Source organism: Anoplopoma fimbria, chromosome 8 (genome assembly GCF_027596085.1).
Source record: "Anoplopoma fimbria isolate UVic2021 breed Golden Eagle Sablefish chromosome 8, Afim_UVic_2022, whole genome shotgun sequence".
Classification (NCBI taxonomy): domain Eukaryota; kingdom Metazoa; phylum Chordata; class Actinopteri; order Perciformes; family Anoplopomatidae; genus Anoplopoma; species Anoplopoma fimbria.
In genome coordinates, this window is record NC_072456.1 from 24,890,277 (window position 1) to 24,916,994 (window position 26,718).

Below are 26,718 nucleotides of genomic sequence, written 5' to 3' on the forward strand. Positions count from 1 at the left end.
TGATTTCAGTCAGCTTAAACTTTAAAATTGTAAAAAGTGCAAGTGCTGTATTCTATTTCAACGCAAGTTTCAGATTTAACCATATAAATGTGCTGATATAGCATCTGTCAGTTGTTTACATTAAAGATTCTTATGCATGTAACCTGTTGCGTGCCTGCAAATACCCAGGGTCCAAACAACAGAGTGCAAAAGTGCAGTTTTGCATCATCTTGGTACTTATTAAACACGGACCATCCACCACCTTCATCACTCTGGTGAAACTGCAACCTCTCTGTGTCAGAGCCCATGCTTGAAGTCACGTCTGTATCCATATGATCAACACATTACATCATATTGCATCATTTAGTACTGCTAATAATCCACTAAAAACATGGCAATGCCAATTATATACTCCCCAGGAAGGTAATTTTATGCTACAGATTTTTGATTAATTCATTTGTTTTGAGAACCAACAGTCGATCAATCATCAACCGGCTCTGTTTGTGTGTTAAAAACTGACAGAGTTTTAGTCCATCATTGGTCTCTCCCTGTGAAGAAGAGGTAAGGCTGATTTAAGGTGTTCCAGTTGGGGTTGCAGTTGGTTATGTGTGGTACAAGTACATCTGTGTTGAGGGTGATATCTTGAGAAATTACAGCTAAATTATAATTATTATTGTGTTGTTTGGGTGAGAGAGGGTGTGTTTGTAATGTGTTTCTGTGTTGGTGAGAGAGAGGTAGATTAAGTAGCTAAGGCACAAATGCTTATTGAGTATAATTATAAAGTCAAGTCTGAGATTTACTCCTTTGATGTCATCATTTGTGTGTTTAATCTGAGAAAAGTCCCTTGTTTGGTTTCTTTATTTTTTTTTTACACAAGTCAATGCTGTCGTACATGTTTGTAACTTGAAATAGGTACAAATTGATCTAATATTTTTCTTAAAAGTCCCACTTTTATTTTGGTAATGAATGCTAAACATGTGCAGAGTAGCAAACACATACAAGAACATTTTCATTGAGGAAAAGGCAATAAAGTCATGATGAGAACAATCCAACCAAACTATTTTACTGTATTCATTTAATTACATGAAATTGAACAATCTGTGTTTTCATCCATATATCCACATGTACTTTACATGTCATTTTACTTCCCTCACAACCTGGGGTTAGGATTAGGGGGAGATTTTTATAAATGTATTTATTAAAGAGTAACTAAACCACAGACGGTGCCTCTAGCAAGAAGGGGGGTAGAGAACTTTGGACGAGGTCAGAGCGTTTCAGACACGACTGTCACAAATAGTTTACAGATAAAAGCACCATTAACATGTCTGAGGATTAAAAACAGACGTCTATTTGTTTTTTTGATGCAGGAGAAACAGGAGGTATTAAAAATCTACATTTGATTACATATTTTGCAGCCAAATCAAATTGTTTACTGGAGATTCAACCTTTGTCTCATTATACTAAATGTAATACTTTACTTATTTTTTTACATGGCTTGTATAAAGGCAATAAAGTCGTCCATGAATATGAGATATGACTTTACAGTTGATTATAGTTCTTCCCTGGTATTATGGAGATTGCTTTATGACTTCTTGCCGCTGACACTGGTCTTCTTGATTCTTCACAATACATTATGTTTGAACGCCCTCTGGTGTCTTGGATATTACTGCAACAACCAGCAAATATTTAAAACACAATATAGGCATAGAAGTCTTTGTACAAACAAAAAAAGGTACAAAAAGCACATGGACTGAACAGGTTCCTGCAGCGAAGGTAATGTACACTCTTTTAGTTGAAGCCAGGGCTTAGAGAGACTGTAGACTGGGAACACTGGGTTCAGGTGTTCCCAGTTGGCACTAAAATCAAGTATAAAACTACAGATTGGCAGGGAAGAGCAGGGGCTGTCACACCTCCTGAATAACTCTTTGTACTTGAATCTTGATGTCTCTCTCACCATGAGAGCACTTTTGTTTCACAGCAGACATTTTGACTCATCATGAACTTCTGGTATTTGTTACACCTGTATAAATCTTCCTCTATGAAAAAGGTTGATTCAACTTACACTATTTTTTTCTGGGCTAAAATAAGATCATGGATAGAGCCATAGTTTCTTCAAAAAGGATGAGTATATAATCTTGTTTAGTACTCCTGTTACGGAACAGGATGTGGACCCAAAAAGCAGAACGACCAGGAGACGGATACAGTTCTGGGGCTTTATTTAAAGCGGAGAACTCAGCATACAGACAGGCAGGATAAGACTCACAGAGGGAAACAGGCAGGGGATCAGGCAGACGGAAATCAGAGGAAGCGGAGGCTAAACTCGGGGTCGGGGACAGAAGGCTGAGTCGTTGACCGGGGCACAGGCAAGGCAGGTAAGTCCAGACAGGCAGGCACGGCAACGGGAAATCAGTCCGGGGAATAACGCTGGAAGGTCTGGCATAATACAGAGAACGATCTGGCAGTGAGTGTGTGTGAGACTGGTGTTTAAATACTGCAGAGTTGATGAGTAGATAGAAGGCAGGTGTGTGTGGCTTGGAGCAGGTGAGTATGCTTGTGCTGATGAGGTGATTAGGTGAGTGAGGGAAGAGTGTGGTGAGAGAGTGGGAGGGGTGACACACCCACCTCAGAGACACACACACAGAGATAACCAAACAAGGGAAAACACATGAAACACAAGGAATAAACAGAGACATGGCCATGGTCATGACACTCCTCTGTCTATAACCCAATCAATATGATCATGACTCAAGCTACTTAAAAAGCCATCATTTACATGCAAATTCAAACACAATGAGGTGTGAAAGACGCTCAACATAAAGCTGCTTCACATCACACAAAGCAACTGACGAGTTTCTTCTGTCTCCAGTTTCATCCTCTATCAGATCAGAGTTCCTGTTGCTGTCGGACGTTGTTCCTCTCCAGCATGGTTCAGAAGGTGGCAGTGATCGGCTCTGGGGTTTCTGGTCTGACCAGCATCAAGGCCTGTTTGGATGAAGGTCTGGAGCCGACCTGCTTTGAGAGCAGCCATGACATTGGAGGTCTGTGGAGATTTAAGGTGAGCCAGAATGCTTTTATACATAAAAGCTATAACATCTGTCAGTAAATTAAATTAACTACAACATCTGTGGATCTCATGATGTTGGAGGCCACTTTTTTATGCAAAAAGCAAAAAACACAGTTATTCGGAGAGAACTCTTAAATAAGTACACAAACAATTAGGAAATTTGACCCTTTAATGACATTTACAAAAGTTACCACTCTGTCTTTGGTATATTGTTTTGCTCATACAATATCCCAAAGTATTGTAGATAACTGTTAATCGTTTTTATTAATTATTATGTAAATGTAGCACCACTGAAGCAGGATGCAAACCAAATCAGTTTTTTTTATTTTATTGAAATATGGAAACAAAATTAGGGCAACACACTACTGACAAAAACTTTTTTCATGCACTTGTCGATTTGGCGATTTTGGGCTTATTTGCTTCCATAACAAATGTCTTCTTTCAGACTAGTGGAAAGAGAACATCCAAAATACACATTTAGGTGTTTATTTTTCTACTTTGTCTTTTTGTGTCGGTAGATTTCTCCTAAATTCACCAAAAGTTACCATTAAATAAAGCCTAATTTGAATATTTATACACAACATATCAACTTTTAATACAAAAAAGAAATGTTTCATAATGTAAGTATTCAACTTTCATGGTATTATATATATTATTTCATTTTTTTACCGTATTCACCTGTAGTGTCTCCCGTAAAAAGAAAAATCCCTAATTTGCATTTTGCCAGTTGTTGATTATTGTTATATATTTATATGCTATAACTTTCCAACAGAAACAATGCAATTATTTCACCTTTAGTTTTAAAATACCTTTAAAGTTTGGAGCATGAGACAGGGGAAAACTGTAGGACCACTGTGGTGGAAATTTCCAATACAATTTACTATACTAATACCCAATTTGTACTATCTATGTCCCGAGATGAGTCCCAATGAGCGTTGAAATAATGATCAAATGACAAATGAAATGTCCTTGCGGTATTTTATTTCTTTGCATGAAAGAGCCAGAAGTTTACAGAGTCACCGGGAGCCTGCAAAGTACTGTACTCACCCCTCTATGTATGGGAGCCGGGGTGGCCAGGCTCAGTTCTGAGTAATGTGTCATGGAGGGGGTATGAAGAACAAAAGGGGTGCATGAATATCAAAGAAAAGGTAGAAAAACAAAGGAGAGGAAGACGACCAAAAGGCGGGTATGAGTCTCAGGTGGGGAGGAAGGACAAAGGTGTGAGAGGGCCAAAAGGTGGGGGCATGAATGACAAAGAGGTGAAGGGACATAAGGAGCGTCTCCACACAGTGTAACTTAACATACAGAGAGACGAGGTTCTCGACCTTTAGAGTACACATCATAGTACATTTCATTCAAAACCTTTAGAGTAAAATCTTCACATCATAGTACATTTCATTCAAAACCTTTACACTATATACTTCCAACATACACTAATATCATTTTCCATTACACCACTTTAATGACAGTATTGCAATATATTTGTTCAATATCAAAGTCGAAATTATGATATATGACCATTGTAACAAAGTTGAAGTTTCTCATACTCATATTGTCCTTCTGCAGGAGGAGCCGGAGCCTGGACGTGCCAACATCTATCAGTCGGTGGTCATCAACAGCTCCAAAGAGATGATGTCTCTCAGCGACTTCCCTCCTCCAGCTGATCTGCCCAACAACATGCACCACTCTGAGGTTCTCATGTATCTGCGTCTCTACGCTGACGCCTTCAAGCTGCTGCAGCACATACACTTCCAGGTCAGTGACCTTTAGGATTGTTTGTAAACATAATAATAAGCTTATGTGGTTGTTTTTTTTCTGTATAGAAATAAAGGAATAAAGCATTTTATAGGCCTGTCCAACAGATCACTAACCACAATAATCCTTTGACTCATAATGACTGTCAAAATATTGAAAAATCTGCAAGGAAAATATAGATTCTTGTTATGGTAAATCTACCAATGATTTTAGACTTTTTAATTGTCATTTCTATTAGTACGTAAAAATGTAACCATTGAAATATTCCTTGATATCACTCCTGAAGGACAGGAAATTGAATGTATTGATACAGCCTCACCTAAATGAAAAGCTTTACTTTGAAGGGTAATATCTGTGTTTTACACCATGGAGCCTATTTTCTCATGTTTTGTGACAAAATGAGGACAAAAATGTTTGAATCTGGTCCAGTATTGACGGAGAATGCTGCAGACGGCAGCTGCAATGTAATGTAAAGTTCTTGTTTTTGCCACTGACAGACTGAGATTGTTATTATAAGTGTCCGACAACATTATGGAAACCACCTAATGTTGTCCTCATTCCTCACTTAGACATTGGAAAATATGGTCCACCTTGAAAAATTTGACTTACTTACTCTTTATTCCCTATATTTAGCATTCATAAGCAGAACATAGACATTGAATAACTGGTTTGTAACACACTATATTGTAGTTGTAAGCAGTTTATTTATTTATCAAAAACTATAAACAGATAAATAAAGAAGATATAGTAATACACATACATATATTAAACAGAAACATACAAATAATGGACACTAGAAATGTCCCTATAGCTGTGCATAAATACAAAGTGTTATAAACCATGCATTGGAGCGGATAAATACTGATATCAATGCAGAATATTCAACACTGTTTGTGTGTTTCAGACGTCCGTGGTCTGTGTGAGGCAGACCCAGGATTTTGCAGAAACAGGCCGGTGGGAGGTGGAGACAGAGAGCAGAGACGGTCAGAAGGAGACCGGTGTTTTTGATGCAGTGATGGTTTGTACCGGACACTTCACCCAACCTCACCTGCCTCTCAAAGACTTCCCAGGTACCAGGAGTGTCATCATACACAACATTTGGTCTCCACTCACTGGTCTTCAATGGTGCACATACAGCTATAAATATATGTTTATTTTATTCTTATTCCATCTCAGGTATTGAGAGCTTTGAGGGCAGATACTTCCACAGCTGGGATTATCGCAACGCTGAAGGTCTGCAGGGGAAAAGGGTGGTGGTGATCGGGATTGGGAACTCTGGAGGAGACATCGCTGTGGATATCAGTAGAGTAGCAGAGAGGGTACAGTTTTGTGTCTTTTTCAAATCTAGCATTGCTGTTTTTATATTAAATAACTGCTGCGTGTGGCTGTACTTTACTGTAGGATGAATATCTGAAAGCTGAGCCTCTTTGTTCTGACCTGACCTGCAGGTGTACCTCAGTACCAGGAGCGGAGCGTGGATGGTCAGCCGTGTGGGAGCGGGGGGGCTCCCGGCGGACCTGGTTACTTCTCGAGTGTATATGATGATGAAGAAGCTCTTCCCCTCGTTGATCAACAGGATGGTGGAGAAGAAGCTGGACAAAGCGTTCAACCACAGACTGTATGGTCTGAAACCAAAACATGGGTAACAACGTTGAGCGTCATTTTTAATAATCAAAAGTACAAACTCCTATCTAGCAGTGCCTCACACATCAATGTCAACTACACCCCATAATGTGAAGGTATTGGCAAAGCGTAGAACAATATTTACCAGTTGATTCAAAAGTTAAAGTTTGTCCTGCAGCTTAGAAGTGTCCAAATGTGAAGTCTGAACACAATTTAACTTGTAAAAAGTTAAATGTATGTATCCATTTTGTATTTCCTGCACCCGTGCACCATGAATAAAACATATATATATACATCTTCATATATATTTTAGTGTAACAGTTAAACTCCTGGCCTGATAATGGTGCTCAAAGACTGATCATGGGTGCAAAGTGTTTAAACGCCAAATTAAATCTTATATTTGTAGAAAGGGAAAGATATAAAATGATGGTTTGATTTGACCCAAAGTCAACAAATTATTATTCCTTCCCTGGTGACACTGCATGTAAGAGTACACAGAGTGTGTTTTTTGTTCTTCTGAAACTTCTCATTTACTGTAGTTCCCTCACACAACTCTTTTCGCAGTTTTTTCACACAGATCCCTCTTGTGAATGACGACCTTCCGGCTCGGATCATCTCAGGTCGCGTTCAGGTGAAACCGAATGTGAAGGAGTTCTGTGGATCCAGGGCGGTCTTTGACGATGGGAGCTTCGTAGACAAGGTGTGTATCAGTACAAGCTTAGACTGTGTATTCTGATCTTTATCATTTACTGTATAATATATACATAATTGCATTTAATACTGTGATGTCCATTTTTGTACTATCCTCTCTTGTTTCTGCACACAGTACTTGGTTTCCTTATAAATACTGTCTGGTAAAATGATCAAAAAGAAATACAATGCTGATCTAATCTTTAAATTGTGTGTGTGTGTGTGTGTGTGTGTGTGTGTGTGTGTGTGTGTGTGTGTGTGTGTGTGTGTGTGTGTGTGTGTGTGTGTGTGTGTGTGTGTGTGTGTGTGTGTGTGTGTGTGTGTGTGTGTGTGTGTGTGTGTGTGTGTGTGTGTCACAGGTAGATGTCGTGGTGTTTGCCACCGGATTCAACTACAGCTTCCCCTTCCTGCCCTCGGCTCTGCAGGCTAAATCTGGTTACAGGCTCCGTCTCTACAAACACGTATTCCCTCCTGCACTGACTAAGCCGACCCTGGCGGTGGTGGGCTTCATCCACGGCTTCGGGGCGATCAACCCTCTGGCTGAGATGCAGGCCCGCTGGGCCACAAGAGTGTTTAAAGGTAAAGTACTGTGTTAAGCTGATAAAACAATGATAATGTTACTACAGAGAACTTGAACTGAAACAGACTCAATGTTATATTAATGCCTCTATATGACCTAAATACTCAAAGTGAGAAGATTTCTATACAGTGCTGGATATTCTCAGTGCCTGTCATCAAATCTGATTCCCCATAATATCAATAATGATTTATGGCATACATGTTTACCAAAAACACCTTAAGCTCAGACTCCAATGCCATGGCGAAACTTGAACCAGGACTAAGAGGGGCAGACTGTCAGTCTCTGGCAGCTGCATCTTTAAAACAAAAAAGCGATGATGCTCTTGGAAACACTACCGCTTTTGTCCACAGGGGGCGTCAAAGTCACCACAAAACGAAAGTTCCTTGTCGTAAATCTAAGAATGTTTTTTGACCTGTATAAAGTGTCTTGTGTCCCCAAATAGAACATCACCGTTTAGATCCCTGTTAAAATAATTTATATTTGTGTGTGTGACAGATTTTACTTTTTTCATGCAGGGTTAACGACCCTCCCCTCAGAAGAGACCATGATGAAGGAAATTGAAAAAGACACAGTAGCTATGCATCAGAGGTAGGAAATAAGTGTGAATTATAACCATGTTAAGATGTGGAGATGATCACAAATAATCAATTTCATTTCATCGTTAATACAGTCCACTTCCAATTATTTTCATTAACAATTAATCTGCCAATATTTTCCAGATTTAATTTATTAATCCTTTAAAAACTCATGTACTATTATGTAAAATAAGCAAGCAAATCCTCACATTTGAGAACCTGTAACCATCAGAAACTGATTTTGTTGCAATTCTATGGACAGAAATGGAATGTTATATTATTAAGTATGTTTGTCATCTGAAACTTAGAATCGTCGTGTTTTCGTTACCCTAGAATGAGCGTTAAATCTACATATGGAGCGTTTTTTCTTCACGTAGCCGGCCACCATGTTTCTACAGTAGCCCAGAACGGACAAACCAAACTGGCTCTTGATAGGGACATTCATGTTTGTCTGTGAGCCACCGTAGTTCTCCTACACACTTGGCACACGGGAGAAGTTTCAGTTGATTGCAATATGCAACCTCACCACCAGATGGTGCCAAATCATACCCACTATACCTTTTATTTCTTCTCTTTCAACATCACATTATTTATGTTCGCTTCCTTGGGATAAGTCCCATATCAAAACTGCTGTTTTTTTATAATGTTTTGTTTTTGTTTTTGTTTGTTTGTGGTAGATATGCCTGCTCAGAGCGTAACCCCCTGCAGGTGAACTACATCCCGTACATGGACTCTCTGGCAGAGCTGGTGGGGGTTCGACCAAATATACTGTGGCTCTTTCTGACGGACCCCAGACTGGCCCTGCAGGTTCTGCTGGGTCCCTGTACTCCTTACCAGTACCGTCTGACTGGACCGGGCAAGTGGGCCGGAGCTCGTCAGGCCATCTTCACTCAGTGGGACCGGGTGCATCAGCCTTTCAGGACCAGAGTGGTACCGGAACCAGAGACCAGATCCTCTTCTAAATGGAGCATCATTGTGATTGTTTCGGGTGTGGCGCTGCTTTGCTGCTTCTGCTACAATAACACACTGTTATTGTAGCTTGTTCTTCTCTCCTCCATGATTTTGTTCATTAATGATACTTTAATGATGGAGGCAGCAGCGAAGCAGACTGCAACACATTCTCTTTCTCAAAATGTTTTGATATAAAATGTTTTAGTGTTCAACTTACATGGTTGGACTATATTTAAATCTTGAATAAAGTCTATATGATATTCCTCTGGTGTGGTGTGTGCCAGTCCAGTTAGGAATTAATACAAAAAATGTGTTCTTAATACTTTATATTCACCAAATTCTGCCACTTTGTAATCTGCTCCAGTCCATTGTTTTATCATCTGATTTCATTATTTCATAGTGTTTCCCTCCTTAGAAATATATCCATATTTAAATTATATTTCTTTCTTTAAATCCCTCCTTTAGATCCATAGCGAGTGACTTACGAGTTAGAGTCAGATGTCCAATAATCACAGGGTTGGTGGTTTGATCCCCAGGTCCTCTTGCCCACAGTGAAACTCCAAATTGCTCCAAAAGGTCAGGCACTTGCCTCTTATGAAAGTTGCTTACTGCAAAGCAGCAGTGACTTATGGTATGAAGTGCTCTTAGATGTGAGAAGGTGCGAAGAAGAAACAATCACATTTGCTCAAACCCCCATTATTTTTTAGATTTGATCATCTTGCTCACTTCAGTCAGAAACCAGTAACAGTTATGGATATATAACTTCTTACAGTTCTGCCTGCAAATGTAAAATTTTAAAATAAAAATGAATATATTAGAAAAAAATATTTAGGTAGGGTCGACCGGGGCAGGATGCTTTTTTCACTCAGCAATAAGATTACATTTTGAAAATGAAAATAAATAAAAGAATTAAAACAAAAAGTTTTGGAATTATGGGTTGAATGACAGAGCCGACACTGTTTTTACTGTTACAGTGGTATGGTGTGTTACTGGCTGATTACGGAGCTTCATAAGTAAACCATTATCCTGCGATGAGTTGGTGCACGTTAAACTTTAAAACAAACAGCACAGTTTGCAACTCAGAGTTCTGAAAAAATGCTCTTTTAAAAGTTTTTAGTTTGAACCTTTATTTGAATAACTGAAGGAAAATGTTCAGCACCAAGGTCAAATGGTTTGGAACAGTCTCATAAAGGAGCTTCAAATATTCACCACAGATTTTCCTGCCATGGGTTTTATTTGTGTGCATAAAACATGGTAATAAAGTGGGAATTCTTTAGTATGTGTGGCTTATAGCTTCCATTCTAGCGGTCGGTTTGTTGCAAAGATTCTGACCGACATTGATTTAGAGCCAAGGCTGCAAGTGCTGTATTGTATATTCATGCAAGTTTCAGATTTAACCATATAAATGTGATCACATAACATCTGTCAGTTGTTTACATTTAAGATAATAATGTGTGTACACAGTCGCGTGCCTGAAAATATCCAGAGTCCAGAGTGTTGAGGTTGCACTTTGTCTTCTATTTAGCCAGTTTTGCATCATCTTGGGACTTATTAAACACGGACCATCACTCTGGTGACACTGCAACCTCTCTATGTCAGAGCCTATGCTTTAAGTAACTTCTGTATCCATATGATCAACACATTACATCATCCTGCATTCTTTGATAATGCTAATAATAAAAAAAACATGGTTAGACCGATTATTCACTACCTGGAAGGAAAGTTTATGCTACGTGTTTTGAGAACCAACAGTCAATCAATCATCAACCGGCTCTGTTTGTGTGTTAAAAACTGACAGAGTTTTAGTCCATCATTGGTCCCTGTGAAGAAGAGGTAAGGCTGATTTAAGGTGTTCCAGTTGGGGTTGCAGTTGGTTATGTGTGGTACAAGTACATCTGTGTTGAGGGTGATATTTTGAGAAATTACAGCTAAATTATAATTATTATTGTGTTGTTTGGGTGAGTGAAGGATGTGTTTCTGTGTTGGTGAGAGAGAGGTAGATTAAGCAGCTGAGGCATAAATGCTTATTGAGTGTAATCATAAAGTCAAGCTTCAGATTTACTCCTTTGATGTCATCATTTGTGTGTTTAATCTGAGAAACTCCTGTTCAGTGTCTATAGTTGTTTATTACAACTGAATGCTGTCGTTTGTAACTCGAAATAGGTACAAATTGATCTAATATTTTTCTTAAAAGTCCCACTTTTATTTTGGTAATGAATGCTAAACATTTGCAACGTAGCAAACACATACAAGAACATTTTCATTGAGGAAAAAGGAGATAAAGTCATAATCCAACCAAACTATTTTACTGTATTGACTTGATTAAATGAAATCCAAAAACTTTGAAATAACACCTGGCTTAATCTGTGTTTTCATACATATATCCACATGTACTTTACATGTCATTTTACTTCCCTCACTACCTGGGGTTAGGGTTAGGGGGAGATTTTTATAAATGTATTTATTAAACAGTAACTAAACCACAGACTTTTGGCTGAAGTGCCTCTAGCAAGAAGGGGGGTAGTGAACTTGGGACGAGGTCAGAGCGTTTCAGACACGACTGTCACAAATAGTTTACAGATAAAAGCACCATTAACATTGTTTTAAAAGACGGTCTATTTGATTTTAGATTATACTAAATGTAATACTTGATTCCTTTTTTACATGGCTTGTATAAAGGCAATAAAGTCATCCATGAATATGAGATATGACTTTACAGTTGATTATAATTCTTCCTTGGAATTGTGGAAGTGGGTTTATGGCTTCTTGCCAATGACACTTTGTCTTCTTGCTTCTTCATAAAACATTATGTTTGAACGCCCTCTGGCGTCTCGGATATTACTGCAACAACCAGCAAATATTTATAACACCATATAGGTATCGAATTTTAATGCCTTGTATTAACCCAGTGAGCACTAGCCGGGATTTCAACGTTGAAATCTGGTTGAAAACTGGGTGATATTGGGTCTGAACGTCTATATAGACCTAATTTCGCCGCCTTTTCAACCGGCTAAAACGCGGTTACAACATCAACGTGTCACAAAACACTTATTTGTTTTAAAATGTTGATAATTTTGTTCAGTTGTAGGTTGAAAGAGAGATGATATTGCTTATTTTGAACATATTTCTCCAAAGTCTACACGGCGACGTGATTTAAATGCTTTTAATGTTTCACATAAAAAGGCATAAATATGGAACTATAAACGTTTTGCTGCCATTAAGATGCTCACAGGACAATCTTAACAGAGCAGTTTACATTCTGTCTGTACATTCATGTAAAATACGAGTGAGCGCCTACTGCTGGAACACGCATTCGCAGGAATTTAGGCTCAGACTGCACTCCAACTTTGAAAGTAGCACCCGGTCGAGAGGCTCGGCATCGGACTTGCGGCGCGAAGTGAACGAGCTGACGGAAAAAACGTGAGGCTTCACGCTAACTACATACTTTGTAAGTACTTGAACTACTGGATTCCAGTTATTCAAAGCGAAATTAGCATCATTAATATCATTTTAAGCTGCCAACATGGACCAACAGTAAACATTAACATGTGTGTAAATGAATGTTGGCGACTGTCTTTATGGGCTGTCGCTGTAGTTCATTGATATAAAGTGAGTTTTAGGCCATTTTACATCTAAAATACATTACAGAAAGCTAGTGGGGCTGTACACAGTTTAAATGGGGACTTAGTGAGTAAAATAAATTAAAGTACAAACAAGAAGACGGTCAGAACATTGTTGTTTGGCATAGAGCAACTTACAAACAATATAAAGTATTATAATGTGTAATATGCCAGTGAGCATCTTTCCGTTGAAAAGACTTTTAAAACACGACTATGGTCACCGGGGAAAAGACTGGTTCAAGAGTGAATATGTTTTTCTAATTCTTGTTTAATTTACAGACATCCATCTGAAATATGGCCGATCATCTGAAACCGGCTCCTGGGAGGCTTTGACAACGACATTTAAAGAAGAAACGGGATATTTCATTGCTACATATTTTACTGTGAGCATTTTGAGGTTCAAAAGACGTTTAAAAGACGTTTATGTCTTAAAAGACAAAATTGAAAGTTTATTCACCGACTACCGACTAAATTCACAAATTCACTATTACATATCACGTTGAAATGTGGTCTAAACGTGAATGTCTAATCAACGTCTACATATAGTCGGTGAAAAAACTTTCACTTTTGACCCACTTCTAACCCTTTTCAACGTCGGCCATAGTCGTCTTTTAAACATTGACTGTTTAACAGTCTTACAATGAATCATTTGACTTAGAAAGTAACTGTTAAATAGTAAACTTTTCTTTGGTGAGTTGAGCTACATTGCTGCACACGATAAGTGTCAAGCTAAGACAAAACCAACAGTGCCACTCTGTGTATTTAGTGAGTCATTACATTGTTAATAGGATACGCTCAAATTAATAAAAAATGAAGAACAATATCCAGTGATATGACTGGGGTGTACTGTGCACCGTCACAAAAGTAAAAGTATAAGCTAATTATGAGACAGATAAGCAGACATTTTGAATTCTAAGCTTTTATTGATCACTTTTATACTGATTGAAAGGGAAAGTTGGAGTAAACCCACAAGGCCCAAATTGCCAACAAACCAACTGACTGTGGACTCTGAGGTTGTAATGCTGACCACTACGGTGGCCCAGAGAGCTCAATACCGGCCCCAAATCTATGTAACCTCCTGCCCCCACTGGTCTCTATGTTACAGAGGCCAATGGAGCAGAAGTTAACCTCGATAAGATTGGGAAGGACTTGAACTCTCTATTACATTCAGGTTAAAGGAAAAAAGAGATACCACGGACCATTTTTTTTCTTTCAAGATCTTAATAACCTTCTACATCTGAAGGGTGCAGTGAAGGCCTTGGAGAGGACTTTGCCCACAGATGAGAAGAATCCTCTGATGGCCCTATACTTCTTTTGTGGCGTCGTCAGGTCTTCTTTTAAAGTGGAGGTAATGTAGATTATAAATGATGGCTCTAAAATCTCAATTAAAAGCAGCATGTCAGGTGCACAGCTCTGCCACTTATGCAGGTCCTTGAAAACATCCTTGTGAAGGTGTTTCTCGACTTTGGCCCATATTTTTTCGAACACCTTATTAGTGCTTGTGTTTGAGTTTGCAAAGTCTGCAACCCACTTTTGCTTTGTTGAGGATACGCAACATCAGCTTCTCAACCACTACCCTGACGGACATTTTGGTTTTCTCAGCCTAATCTGCTGCGTCTTGCAACGATACTACACCCGTGGGCTTCGTTGATACGGACTCTGTGTCCTCCAAAGCCAGCGTCAACCACCACCTCATCGGTCCCAGGAAAGAATGCCACACTTTGCCATGTATTCCGCCATACATGGCACCAGATGACTGGGAAACTAACACGTCCTTCTTATTGGTTCTGGGACAATCTCAGGCATCATTCCCTTTGTGGAGTGATCGTAGAGGAGATGGCTAAGTGCTTTCGTGAACATGAGGGATTTACTGTTGGAAATATTTTTGAATCTCTGGTACACACCAAGGTTGTGTTCTTTACCTTGGTTCCAATGTCTTTGAAGTACAGTTTGGGCTTCTCTTTGAATTCTGCACTGGAACTTGCTGCATCTTTCTCCTCTGGACTCTTGACCTCCTCGTTGACGGACTGAGCGATGTCATCTGCAACAATCTCGGTCTACAGGGAGGCGTCAGAGTTCAGCTCTTCTTGATTATTTCTTGGATGTTTGAAACATCTGGAGGCCCTCTTTGGGTTTTCTGTTTCCTCAGATTTGGCTGCCGACTGACCGATCACATCATCATCTAGTTGTCCGCAAGTGTCTGCCTTCGTGGCGTCCTGGCTTGTACTATAACTAAGTGATTGAAGTGTGCACAAAACTTTCATCTGGCCCTATGAATGCTTCCAACTTGAAACAGGCGTGTTTGACCACGAGAGAAAGTCTGCTCCATGCTGGAAGCCGAGTACCAACGACTTCTTTAATGATCAAGTCGGTCTAGTGTTTTCGAGCTGACGCAGTCGACTTGGTCGTCTACGTCCAGAACCTCAGCAAATGTCCTGGGGAGCGTGTAGCCTCGACTGGACAGGAACCACTCCTCAGACACAATTACATTTATTCCCCTAAAAGCCACCAAGATGGATTTTGACTTTTATTAGGTCTAAAATCATCTCTGCCAACATAACTTTTGTGGCATCATTAGCTGCACCTTGTTTCAGCAATTCCTGCTGTTCCACTCTCATCCTTTTCGAAAAAAGGATTCAACAAGTGGACGAATCTCCTTTCATCACACTTTTATCACTGGTATCTCCTCTGTCTGTGACTCTCTCCTTCCATCCATGGGGATTGTATTTTTGGTTGAACTCAAACTGGTCCATTGGTGTGAGGTGGGGTGAATATCCCCTTATCTCCCTATTTATAGATACATCGAAGGCACTGTGGAACCAGACGCCAAAGTCCAGAGGACCAGATTAACCGCTGTACTCCGCCCCCTAACAGCAACCGTAGCTTGGCAACCATTGCTAGACACAGACACTCTGACAGCTCCTTCTTGTTTTCTATTGTAATGGAAAATTATATTGGTGTATGTTGGAAGTATATAGTGTAAAGGTTTTGAATATCTATATCTATTATCTATCTATCTATCTATAGATATCTATCTAAATCTATCTATCTATCTATCTATCTATCTATCTATCTATCTATCTATCTATCTTTCTTTGTATCTATCTATCTATCTAAATATCCATCTATCTACTTAGAGAGTTTAGTTTAGTTTAGTTTAGTTTAGTTTAGTTTAGTTTAGTTTAGTTTAGTTTATTTGCACAATTGAAAAATATAAAAAAACATAACATTGATAAATAATATTACAGTGCAGGAAGAGGCAGAAAGCCCACTGGGCTTATTTGAAGCCTCCACCTATATAATATATTTTAAAAAAAAATCACAATTCTATAACGAATACAAAAAGAATATACAGTACCAGTCAAAAGTTTGGACACACCTTCTCATTCAACTACTTTGAAGAATGTAAAATATAAAACATATTCTGGTTTGTTGAGCATTTGTTTGTTTACCACATAATTCCATATGTGTTCCTTCATAGTTTGGATGTCTTCAAAATTAATCTACAATGTAAAAAATAAATGAAAAATCATTGAATGAGAAGGTGTGTCCAAACTTTTGACTGGTACTGTAGTCAGATAGTTTAGTTTAGTTTAGTTTATTTGCACAATTGAAAAATAATTAAAAAAAACACAACATTGATAAATAATATTACAGTGCAGGAAGAGGCAGAAAGCCCACTGGGCTTATTTGAAGCCTCCACCTATATAATATTTCTTAAAAATCACAATACTATAACCAATACAAAAAGAATATACATATGGTATGAAATATTGTTGCATTTCAGATTCCCCATCATATCGACCCCTGTCTGTTAAATGTTGCATGCTGTAATTTGTTTGCTTTTGCACCAGTGTAAGAACCCTAAACCACCGCTATCACCGACTCAAGGGTCATTTCACTATTACTTAATAAATGTGCACCATCCCTCCTCCCACTCCGCCCACTGCAGAGGACTCATGCAGGACCAGCAACTCGTTTCCTTATTTGAACCGCAGAAAAAAGGTAAGTGAGCATTAGTGCAGAGACAGATTGTAACTCTTGAGTGCATTTATATGCATTTTGTATTTAACAGAACTGTGGTGGAAATGGTGAACTTATATCACATGGGATGTCTTGCATTGTTTGCAGAGTTCAGAGTCGCATTAAGCAACAAAGTTTCAAAGTGTGTTAATGCTGCGTTCAAGAACACGACAATCTGGTTATTAAGTTAGTTAGTGCACGACAGCAAAAGGGTAAAATTAGAGAATAAAGGTAGAAATTGCCGTCCAAACTTTTAATATTTAAATTGTTTTGTTGCAGTCTTCCGCCACAGTGTGTACACAGGTTACATAACCCCTCAGGAGGGGGAGGGGTTTGTTTACTTTGTGAATCAGGCTTATTTCACAATATTGTTGTTGCTTTTTTGCAATAAAGCCACATTGAATTGAATATTAAGGAAAAAGCTGCATTTAATGGCAATTGCAAGAATAGTTATATACAATCATTTTATTTCATGTATTTTTATTCCATCATCATAGCTAGATATGTCATGTGGTCCTGCCATTGCCTTTGTGTGTTTGTTTCTGTGCTATAGTCTGATTTGTTGCATGTGAATGCAGCGTTTACAATCCCTATAGTAGCTACATATTAACTCGTGTTGAACTATGATTTTGGTAAATCTGGAGGTTTCTGGCACAGATCCAACATCCAGAGAACTACAGGGCAGAAAGGGTCCCAATGATAGAAAAAAACAAAAAACATTAACCTCTTATTAATATTTCTCTGACAGCAATATTAATAATTGTGTGATATGTATTTTTTTGTATTCCTATATTTGTAGTGTATTGTGGTTTTATGATACTTAAAGCTGTAATAGCCCAACTACGTACAAGAGTTGCAGTACTGGTGGATAAACTTGTCGTTTTCAAATTAAATACATTTAATTCGATACAATCTGATATTATAAATCACATTTCTATTAATATTACTGCTTTTATTATCATTATCAATCAAGTATATCCACTGCTACTGTTATTATCAGGAGTCGTCATTTTTCTATTCTATTCTGCTAAAATATGTGCTACTAGCTACTACGAAAGAAGTGTAGGAAACTCTTGGCACACATGAATGCATCATCTCATTTACAGGTGAAAAATGTCTCAGTCTGACCTGTTTCATCCTTTACACCAGAGCTGAAGTATGACTCGTCGTGTGGCGGTGATTGGAGGAGGGAGCTCAGGTCTGGCCTGCATCAAGAGCTGTCTGGATGAAGGTCTGGAGCCGGTCTGCTTCGAAAGCAGCGATGACATCGGTGGTCTGTGGAGGTTTAAGGTCTCACTACGCGCAGGTTCCCGTAATTCCACAGCATGTTTAGCAAATTAGGATTATTATTGATCGGGGTATTCTATTGCAGGAGAATCCAGAGGCAGACAGGGCCAGCATCTACCACTCTGTCATCATCAACACGTCCAAGGAGATGATGTGTTTCAGTGACTTTCCCATCCCTGCACACTACCCCAACTACATGCACAACTCCCTCATCATGGACTACTTTCGGTTGTACGCCGACCACTTCCAGCTCACCAAACACATACGTTTCAACGTAAGGATGCTCCACTGACAGCCTTTCCAGGGTTTGATTTCTCTGTACCTGAAAGCGTGCAACATTCTCAAATGTAAGATATTGTTTAGTGCGTAGTAAAAGTCTGTCTTATCTGTTTGTGCCTCTCTGTTGTTCAGACCAGAGTCTTGCAGGTGAAGCAGAGATCAAATTTTTCTCAATCGGGCCAGTGGGACGTTGAGACAGAGAACAAGGATGGCCAAAAGCAGAAACACATTTTTGACGCTGTGATGATCTGTATCGGACATCACTGCCACCCAAACCTGCCGCTGCACGACTTCCCAGGTACCATTAACCGGATGATAAATATCCTTAAGTGTACGCAAGGAGGAGTAGGGCTGATAGCGCTCCAGCAATGTGTAGAGGAAAACCTTTGACACAGTCTGAAGGAGCCTCTAATTGCGACCCTGAACAATGTCATTATGTGATACTGTATCAACAGAAAGCAGTGCCACCCAAAGAGAATGATGTCAGTATTTTTGTGTCCTCAACTTTGGTCTAGAATTTATTCTAAGGGCAAAGCTCCAATTTCTACTTCACGTACAGATAAAAAAAAATTGTTGCAAAAGTAGAGAAATGCTGTGTCTTATTTTATTTTTTTTTTTTTAAGGAATTGACACTTTCAAGGGAAAGTACTTCCACAGCCGAGACTACAAGACTCCAGAGGAGTGGAGGAATAAAAAGGTGGTGGTGATTGGAATAGGAAACTCTGGAGGAGACATCGCAGTGGAGCTGAGCAGAGTCACCAAGCAGGTTGGGATGAGTCCCGTTACGGACAATAAAAACAACGTGTTAAACAAATCCACAGTGCAGCCATAAAGAAAACAATCTGATAGTTAAATTAAAGACGGATGCACCCAATATAACCAGGCAGTTGTTGAACAATTGAGTGTCTCAATGATTGTGCTTTGTAACGTAGACCAAGCCCAGCAGTTGATATGGTGCTTTTTAATGTTCTGTAGCTGTAGCATGAATGCTGCTAATTGAGTAAAATGTTGCTACGTAATGCTTCATCCACACACTAAACATTCGGCTGTGTCTATCTTTCAGTTAACAGCGCCACATCATTTAGTCCATTTTTTGAAATCCTCTTCTTTCTTTATATCATTTTAAATACTAAAACTTCTCGTTCTATCCTAATGACGTGTCCTCTTTTTCCCAGCTTTACCTGAGCACTCGGAGAGGAGCCTGGATTCTGAACCGAGTCGGGGACAACGGGGTGCCCCTTGATTTGCATTTCAACAGGGTGTTGAATTTTTTGCAGAGCGTCCTGCCCTTCAGTCTGACCTGTGGTATAGCAGAGAGCCGGCTCAACCAAAGATTTGATCACTCTCTGTACAATCTGAAGCCAAAGCACAGGTACTGTATTTTCCATCTGCTATTTTTCACAATTATATATATATATATTACAGTTAAAGCCGCAAATATGAGAAGCTCTGACTGTTAGCCCGATGACATTTTCTCATGGACCACAGACAACAAATCTAAACAGTTATGCTGCCCCCTGGACATTTCCTGGGAATTATTTGTATGCATAGTGCGTACCCTTTTTCTGTAAAATATTACAATATGCAAACAATGGTCCCAACAAATATCCCACAATGCAATGCGGTAGTGATGACAACGTTCATAACAGACACTGGAGGAAAGCTTTGTAACCTCAATAACGCTTCAATGTAAGTGTAAGTGTAAAATTTCCACTTTTTTCTAGGCGTAATAAATATTTTTAAATGAGTTCAGACTTTTTAATTCTCACATATCATTGTTGGTCCCGTGAGGTTTGCCCGGGTTACCATGGTTACGCATCTCCAACCGGCAAGGGGGCTCACAGGAAGTGACGTGGTCATTACAAAAAGATAAATACTACCGTTTATTAACACAAAACTTTGTTGATCATCAGGTTTTTAGTTCTCTTCAGTATTAGAGTTATCCAGTGACAACTGTCTGTCCATCCATGGATTAATTGCAAATAGGAACTGCTAATAGAAAATTCGGCCTTTTTATGATGGTGCAATTTTGCTTAAATGTAAACAAATTTAAGCACAAAAAAAACAGTTTTAGCCTCTAATCTAACTCAATTCCACAAGAAATATTATGATTATGCCCCCAAATACAAGTCAATTCCTCAAACTGTAGAAACATAACTTACTGAATATTTATCTCAGGTTCTTCAACCAACATCCCACAGTGAACGATGAGCTTCCCAACCGCATCCTATCTGGAACGGTTCAGGTGAAACCCAACATCCGCAGGTTTCAGGGGTCCAGTGTGGAGTTTGATGATGGAAGTGTTGTGGAAGATGTCGACCTGGTGGTAGGTTTACATATTTGTTCACACACACACAGCATCAGTATAGTTGGCCTGTAGTGTGTGACTGAGAGGAGTCCCCCTGTCTTGCAGGTGTTTGCCACAGGTTACAGGTTTTCCTTTCCATTCCTGGCCTCACATGTGGTCTCGGTGACCGAGAACAAAGCCTCTCTGTACAAGTTCGTGTTTCCTCCTGAGTTGGAGCGCCCCACTCTGGCTATCATCGGTCTAGTGCAGCCGCTGGGAGCCATTATGCCCATCTCTGAGATGCAGGCCAGGTGGGCCACGCGTGTCTTTAAAGGTAATACTGGTTGCAATCTTTTGTCAGTTTTTTTTTACAGAAGTATTTTGTATTTAACGACTAACTAAACTTCAAAGTTTTGTCTGGAAACCCTGGAAATAAAAAATAAAAAAAGCCTCTTGAATGTGAAAACTTATCATCGAGGCGGGGCTGGAAAAGGGGGAAGGGGGTTGCATCTATTGTCGGCTAATCTTTTGTAACCAGTGTTAATATCTGGTGATGCAATGTGTCTTTCTACACTGTGATAAGAGTGTGTGGAGGAAGTATTATGTTGTTAAATCGTACTAATTTAGCAGCAGGCTGGTTATCTAGCTAGCTTGTTAATTCCACCATGCTTTCATGCTACGGTTACAGAACATTAAAAATCACCACAAGAACTGCTAGGCTAGGTCTAAGTTACAAAGCACAATTATTGACACTCGGAGTGAAAAACCTCAGCTCAAGTCTCCAATCACAGGTTTTGCTCTGCACTGGATTGGAATTTTCACATGGCATTTTTTTGCAAAACTCTGTACATTGTTCTCTACATAAGACACTGGAATCTGACATAAGGCACTTGTTTGCCACTTCAAAACATTACCGTTCATAATGCCACGTACCACCTGGCCAAATTGCTTCATTGTTGAGTCATCAATCAGAATGACCACTTCAGAAAGACCCACAGGACACAACAACGAAAGAAGCCAACACAGTAGCAAGAAGAAGGGAAGAGGGAGGGTGATATTAAGAAGGGGAACAAAACAAAATTTTCATTCACGCTTCATAATTCAGGACTCACCAATCATACCGTTTACATCAGTTGTTGAGGCTACACTGACCGATAACTATATTTTGGGAATTGGATTTAAAAACACAGACAAACTAGTTTGAATGTACAGTGAGGTCCAGGAAACAGCAATAATCCACTTGGTTTTGTTCAGAGATATGTTGCACTGATTTGCTAGCGTCAATCGGCAATGCCATTCGCTAGCATGCAGATTAATGTTATGATTATGGTTCGGTCAGAGTGCTGTAAAGGGTCTGTTATTGTGGGAAAATACAGTATGAACTTAAAACATTTGTGAATTTGAGTTTACATGGAAGGCTGGGATTTGTTTATGCTAGTGTTTAACATTGTTGCAATGCATATTAATAACACAATATGTAGAATTAAAATATAAAATGTGTAGATTTGGACCTGAATCCATCTACAGCAGCACTATATATACCCACATACATTGTTTTTTTAGTTGGAAAAAGGGTTGTTTGGGGCTTTAGTGACTCTTTAAGAAGACAAACCACTGTGTCACAATGTCTCCTTTCAAACAGGCTGCACCAAGCTTCCCTCAATGGATTCCATGCTGAAAGATGTCCAATGCAAGCAGGCGACAATGGCCAAAAGGTACTGCAGTGGATTCACTCAGCTTTTTGGATTTCTTGCATGTTTGGGATTTTAAAGGCACCAGATCTTGTTATGCACAACATGGTCTTTTTTCCAGGTATGTGTCCAGTCAGAGACACACCATCCAGGTTGACTATGTCGCCTACATGGATGAGATAGCAGAGCTGGTGGGAGTTCAACCCAGCTTGCTGAGGCTGCTGCTGACTGATCCCAGGGTGGGACTGAATGTGATGCTGGGTCCCAGCACACCGTACCAGTACCGTCTCAGAGGACCAGGGAAGTGGGCCGGAGCCCGTCAGGCCATCTTCACTCAGTGGGAGAGAGTGGCTCAACCCATGCAGACCAGACCCTGTGATGATCCAGAACCCAAGAGATCCTTTAAGTGGCCTCTGATTCTGGCGGCTGCTGCTGTGGGCTCGGCCGCCGCCTACGTCAACAGGAACAACCTTCAGGCTTTCCTCCAGGATCCCACTGCGCTGTTTGACAAGATAAAAGTTTACCTTCCTGCACAGTGATCTGCAATTCATGCTTGTTCCACTCGTTAACATGTGTTAATCTTTTAACACATTCATCATACAAGTTTTTACAGTTAACACTATATTACCCAACAACATCGTAAATGGACAATATACAAAGATATGTGAATGACGCCACCTCATGGCCTCATGAAGACTGATTTTATACTATGCTAAGCTATTCAACATATCCCATATGTGATTATTTGTATCCCGGTCTGGGTTCTCTAACTTCTTAGCAAAGCATACTATTTTTTCAAATAGCTAATTATCTATAGCTTTTATTTCATATGTTCATACTTTTACAATCTCCAAGTATGTTCTGTCCTTGCTTCTCACTGTATAATCTTGAGATCATGTGGTTGAAAGTATCTCTCCCTGACAGGAAATCATCCGTAAACGTGAGATTACATACCTCATACCTCAAAAAACCTTATGAATGAGTTAAAAAGGATGAATGGCAGCATTTATGGTGCTGTTCTTTGGAAACAAATCTGTGTAATGTCTTTATGTAGTTTGTAATTTGCGTTTAATATATAAGGGTGAAAAAAGTAATTTAAACAAAAAAGATCAGGGAAAAACAATACCTAAACATGGCTGAAAGGCAAAGATGCTAAATTTTATGTTTAGTTTTATTACCAGCTCTTTCTATTAACATACATGTTAAACTTAACTAAATGTATTCATATGTAATTTGCATTGTCCAGCTGCTTTCTACAGAATGGATTGCTATACCATTTTTACCAAAAACTAATGCTCAGTCCATGTTTGTATGAATAAAAAGTACACCTCGATATTTTGGGTATTCTGTTGGAATTTTTTACTTATTATGATTTTCAATTAAAAAAGATAATTTTGCAAGTCAAGAAAGTTGCAGTTTGTCGTAATACCATTTTGTTTTAAATGAAACCGCTCTGTAGGCTTACTAGCTAGCTTGGTAACTTAGCCACGCCTGTGCACAAATTTAACATTATATTACCTCATGTGTTATACCCATAGACTGTATAAAAACCAGTGAAATGCAATCCCAGCGTCTTTTGATTTGTGCATAACATTGATGTTATTCACCATAAAGCACTCACTTCTTTTTCTCCAAAGTAAACCATCACCACAAAGAGTCTTAAGTTTAGTGACTTGAATTAACCGAGGTGACACTTAACAGACTGCTAGCGGCTGTGACGGCATCCAATCAATTTAGACCATTTTAATATGTTTCTCTGAGCAACCACAGACGCATCTGCCTGAAGGTCATCAGTTAACTCGTCCCTCTGTCTTAATCCTGTCCGAATGCCGTATAACTTTCCTTTGCTGTTGGAAAATCTTTTCTAACAACTAGACATTTTGATGCTTTTTACAGTTTTGATTTAATGTTTAAAGATTGCTAACCTTTTTGGAAGGCCGGGGCAAAATGCCTCTATCGTTGCCAACTTACTCAAGCATTTTTTTGATTGATGTTTGCTATGAAAAAGAGGTTATGGGGATTTACAAATTTTTGAAACAACCTCACCTTTTGCCCATTGGTTTTCTCCAAGGATTCTTTTTATTAGGCCAGTAAGAAAAGAACAAGCAAGACCCGTTGTTCATGTGAGCACATCCTAGTAAGAAACAATCTGGCATTTTAGCTTCCTTGACTTTTAAGTGCGTAGTCTAGTCAACAATTTCTTTGTCTTCCACCGTCACTGTATCATTGACTGTATATAAGAAGTTGACGTACTCACTGTGACGTCATCAATAAGTTTGTGGACAGCTGTTCAGAAGCTTCGGAACAAGGAATATATACAATTGTAATTATAGGGTTTGCAATTTGGCCGTCTCCAACTTGATTTTTTTCAACCATAGCTGCTTTCCAAATGGCATACTTTTTCTCATTACATAATGATGCAAGCAGTATGCATTCCAATGGGACATACTATTTCCTCAAAACATGGCATCTTGAACTTTTACCCTCTGGCTCATACATCTGTTGAGCAAAGGATTTTGTATTAGAGTAGCTAGAAGAGTGAATGGATGTAGTAGGACATTGTGGTATTTTTGGCACACTGCATTTGACATATTATGTATTGTGACATAATAAATAAATTAAATACATTTCTGGCATACTAAATAGTATGGTAGTATATGTATTTTGAACCCATAGCACGTAGTGACACGAGGGTGGAGTTAAGTACGATAAGACTCTGAATAAGGCATTTTCAGGCGACCAAAGCTTTTACAATTAACCTTCAATGAACTTAAAATGCATTGTGAAAGGGTTAAAGCTTGTAGACAAAAATGTAGGCAACTCCCAGGCAGGATCATAATGTGCTAAAGGTTATTCCTTTGTCTACTCTAAACCTTTGTAGTGAGCTTTCTCTTTTTTGCATCTCAGTTGGTAAGTGATTTGCAATATTCCATGGAAAGATTGTGTAAATTTGGATTTGGTTGATTTGGATTTTAATGCCAACAAATGTCAGTTCTGTTTCTCATTAGTTGTTGGATGAAAGGATGAAGCTTTTTTGCAAGCTCCAAGTGACGCACAGCTGACTGTATTTTCTGATTTTGGATTTGATCCATTAGGTAACCCAGTTACCTTTCTTTTCTCGTATGATTTGTATATTTAATTATGCATATTTTTATCTTTGCAATTCTTACCCTAAATGATCTTTTATCTTTTTTTCCATGCAATTTGACAGAACTTTAATCTTAATTGCTTTTTAGATCGAGAAATATATTTTCCTTGAACACACTTTCATGATATATTTAAGTCAAAGTTTATTACATTCATTTGTCAGCTGTCATGTACAAAAAACAATCTCATACAAGGAGAGGAGTTGTTTTGAACCACATTTAGCTTTTACTGTAATTCTTTTACATATTTTGTATTTAATATGACATAAACAAACAAATGACAGTTTCTAGGCTGCATGTGTTGTTTGCTTGAATAAAATAACAATGATAATATAATTATTAGGCATTTAACACGGTATTTGTTAACCGTCGCAGTTAAAACGTTTTCTATAGAAGTAAAGTCACATTGACTAGTGCTTTGATTTATAATCTGTCATTAAAGGCTTTTTCCTAGATAAACAGAGGACTTTTTAGATTATTAGAATAGCTTCAAAAGCAAAGTTGGATTTTTCTAAGGGCCATGAAACCAAAGAGCAGCTCAGGACATTTACAAAGCCACTATCAAGTATATTGGTCGTGGTCATAAACGCGTCACGCAGGTCATGAGGACGTCTGCTGCTATTGTACGTTGATATTTCATATCATTTTCATGGTGTGAGGTTGAATGACTAGATACATATTAACTCATGATAAGTTATAGTAGGTCATATACTGTATATAAGTTATCAACACTGAAAGAAGGCAACAGATATGTAGTTTATTACCAGGAATAAATATTGATGATGACCAACTTGCTCTTTAATGTTAAATTTAGGGCTAGTGTGAAATTTTCACAGAACCATAAAGTCTCAGAAAATATCATTATTATTATTATTATTTATTATTATTATTATTATTATTATTATTATTATTATTATTATTATTATTATTATTGTTGTATTTATCATAATGATTATAATGATTCTTCTTATAATAATTCTTCTTATTATTATTTATGATTTATTATTATTTTATTTATTATTATTTTATTTATTATTATTTTATTGTAATAATAATGACAGAATTATAAACCTGATTGAAAAAATAGCATGTTAGTAATATTTTATATAACTGAAGCATGTAAGCTTTAAATTCACCACTACATAAAAAAAGAAAGCTGTGAGCTTTT

The 26,718-nt window shown here is 38.5% G+C and overlaps 3 protein-coding genes across 5 annotated transcripts in view; all 3 read left to right on the plus strand.

The window, feature by feature from the left end:
* Positions 1–74: 74 nt before the first annotated feature.
* The window catches only part of LOC129094138 (flavin-containing monooxygenase 5-like), a 31,601-nt gene continuing 4,957 nt past the window's right edge, over positions 75–26,718 (plus strand). The window contains exons 1-2 of one of the 2 annotated variants that reach the window (XM_054602174.1): positions 12,590–12,665; positions 13,117–13,220. The gene's annotated coding sequence lies outside the window, so the exon portion shown is untranslated. Of the gene's footprint in view, positions 541–12,589; positions 12,666–13,116; positions 13,221–26,718 lie in introns of those variants that run through there. The other variant, XM_054602175.1, reaches the window with a different exon arrangement.
* LOC129094140 (flavin-containing monooxygenase 5-like) lies at positions 534–9,316 on the plus strand. 2 transcript variants are annotated; one of them, XM_054602177.1, is made up of 10 exons: positions 534–540; positions 2,846–3,034; positions 4,610–4,798; positions 5,703–5,868; positions 5,975–6,117; positions 6,247–6,440; positions 6,986–7,121; positions 7,471–7,690; positions 8,207–8,279; positions 8,944–9,316. In XM_054602177.1, the coding sequence occupies exons 2-10, from the start codon at positions 2,903–2,905 to the stop codon at positions 9,302–9,304; spliced, it is 1,614 nt and encodes a 537-aa protein (XP_054458152.1). In that variant the 5' UTR covers positions 534–540; positions 2,846–2,902; the 3' UTR covers positions 9,305–9,316. The 2 variants fall into 2 exon arrangements, with proteins under 2 accessions (XP_054458152.1, XP_054458151.1); XM_054602176.1 differs by lacking the exon at positions 534–540 and adding an exon at positions 1,574–2,774.
* LOC129094137 (flavin-containing monooxygenase 5-like) lies at positions 16,660–23,739 on the plus strand. The gene is made up of 10 exons (XM_054602173.1): positions 16,660–16,842; positions 18,010–18,150; positions 18,233–18,421; positions 18,559–18,724; positions 19,050–19,192; positions 19,602–19,798; positions 20,605–20,752; positions 20,840–21,047; positions 22,356–22,428; positions 22,526–23,739. Exons 2-10 carry the CDS (start codon positions 18,019–18,021, stop codon positions 22,941–22,943), a joined length of 1,674 nt encoding a protein of 557 aa, XP_054458148.1. The 5' UTR covers positions 16,660–16,842; positions 18,010–18,018; the 3' UTR covers positions 22,944–23,739.

Coding starts and splice junctions, on each gene's coding strand:
- LOC129094140 (XM_054602177.1), top strand. CDS start 2,903: ATGGTTCAGAAGGTGGCAGTGATCGGCTCTGGGGTTTCTGGTCTGACC. Junction 4,799..5,702: donor TGCAGCACATACACTTCCAG/GTCAGTGACCTT, acceptor TGTGTGTTTCAG/ACGTCCGTGGTCTGTGTGAG. Junction 7,691..8,206: donor GGCCACAAGAGTGTTTAAAG/GTAAAGTACTGT, acceptor TTTTTCATGCAG/GGTTAACGACCCTCCCCTCA.
- LOC129094137 (XM_054602173.1), top strand. CDS start 18,019: ATGACTCGTCGTGTGGCGGTGATTGGAGGAGGGAGCTCAGGTCTGGCC. Junction 19,193..19,601: donor TGAGCAGAGTCACCAAGCAG/GTTGGGATGAGT, acceptor TCTTTTTCCCAG/CTTTACCTGAGCACTCGGAG. Junction 21,048..22,355: donor GGCCACGCGTGTCTTTAAAG/GTAATACTGGTT, acceptor CCTTTCAAACAG/GCTGCACCAAGCTTCCCTCA.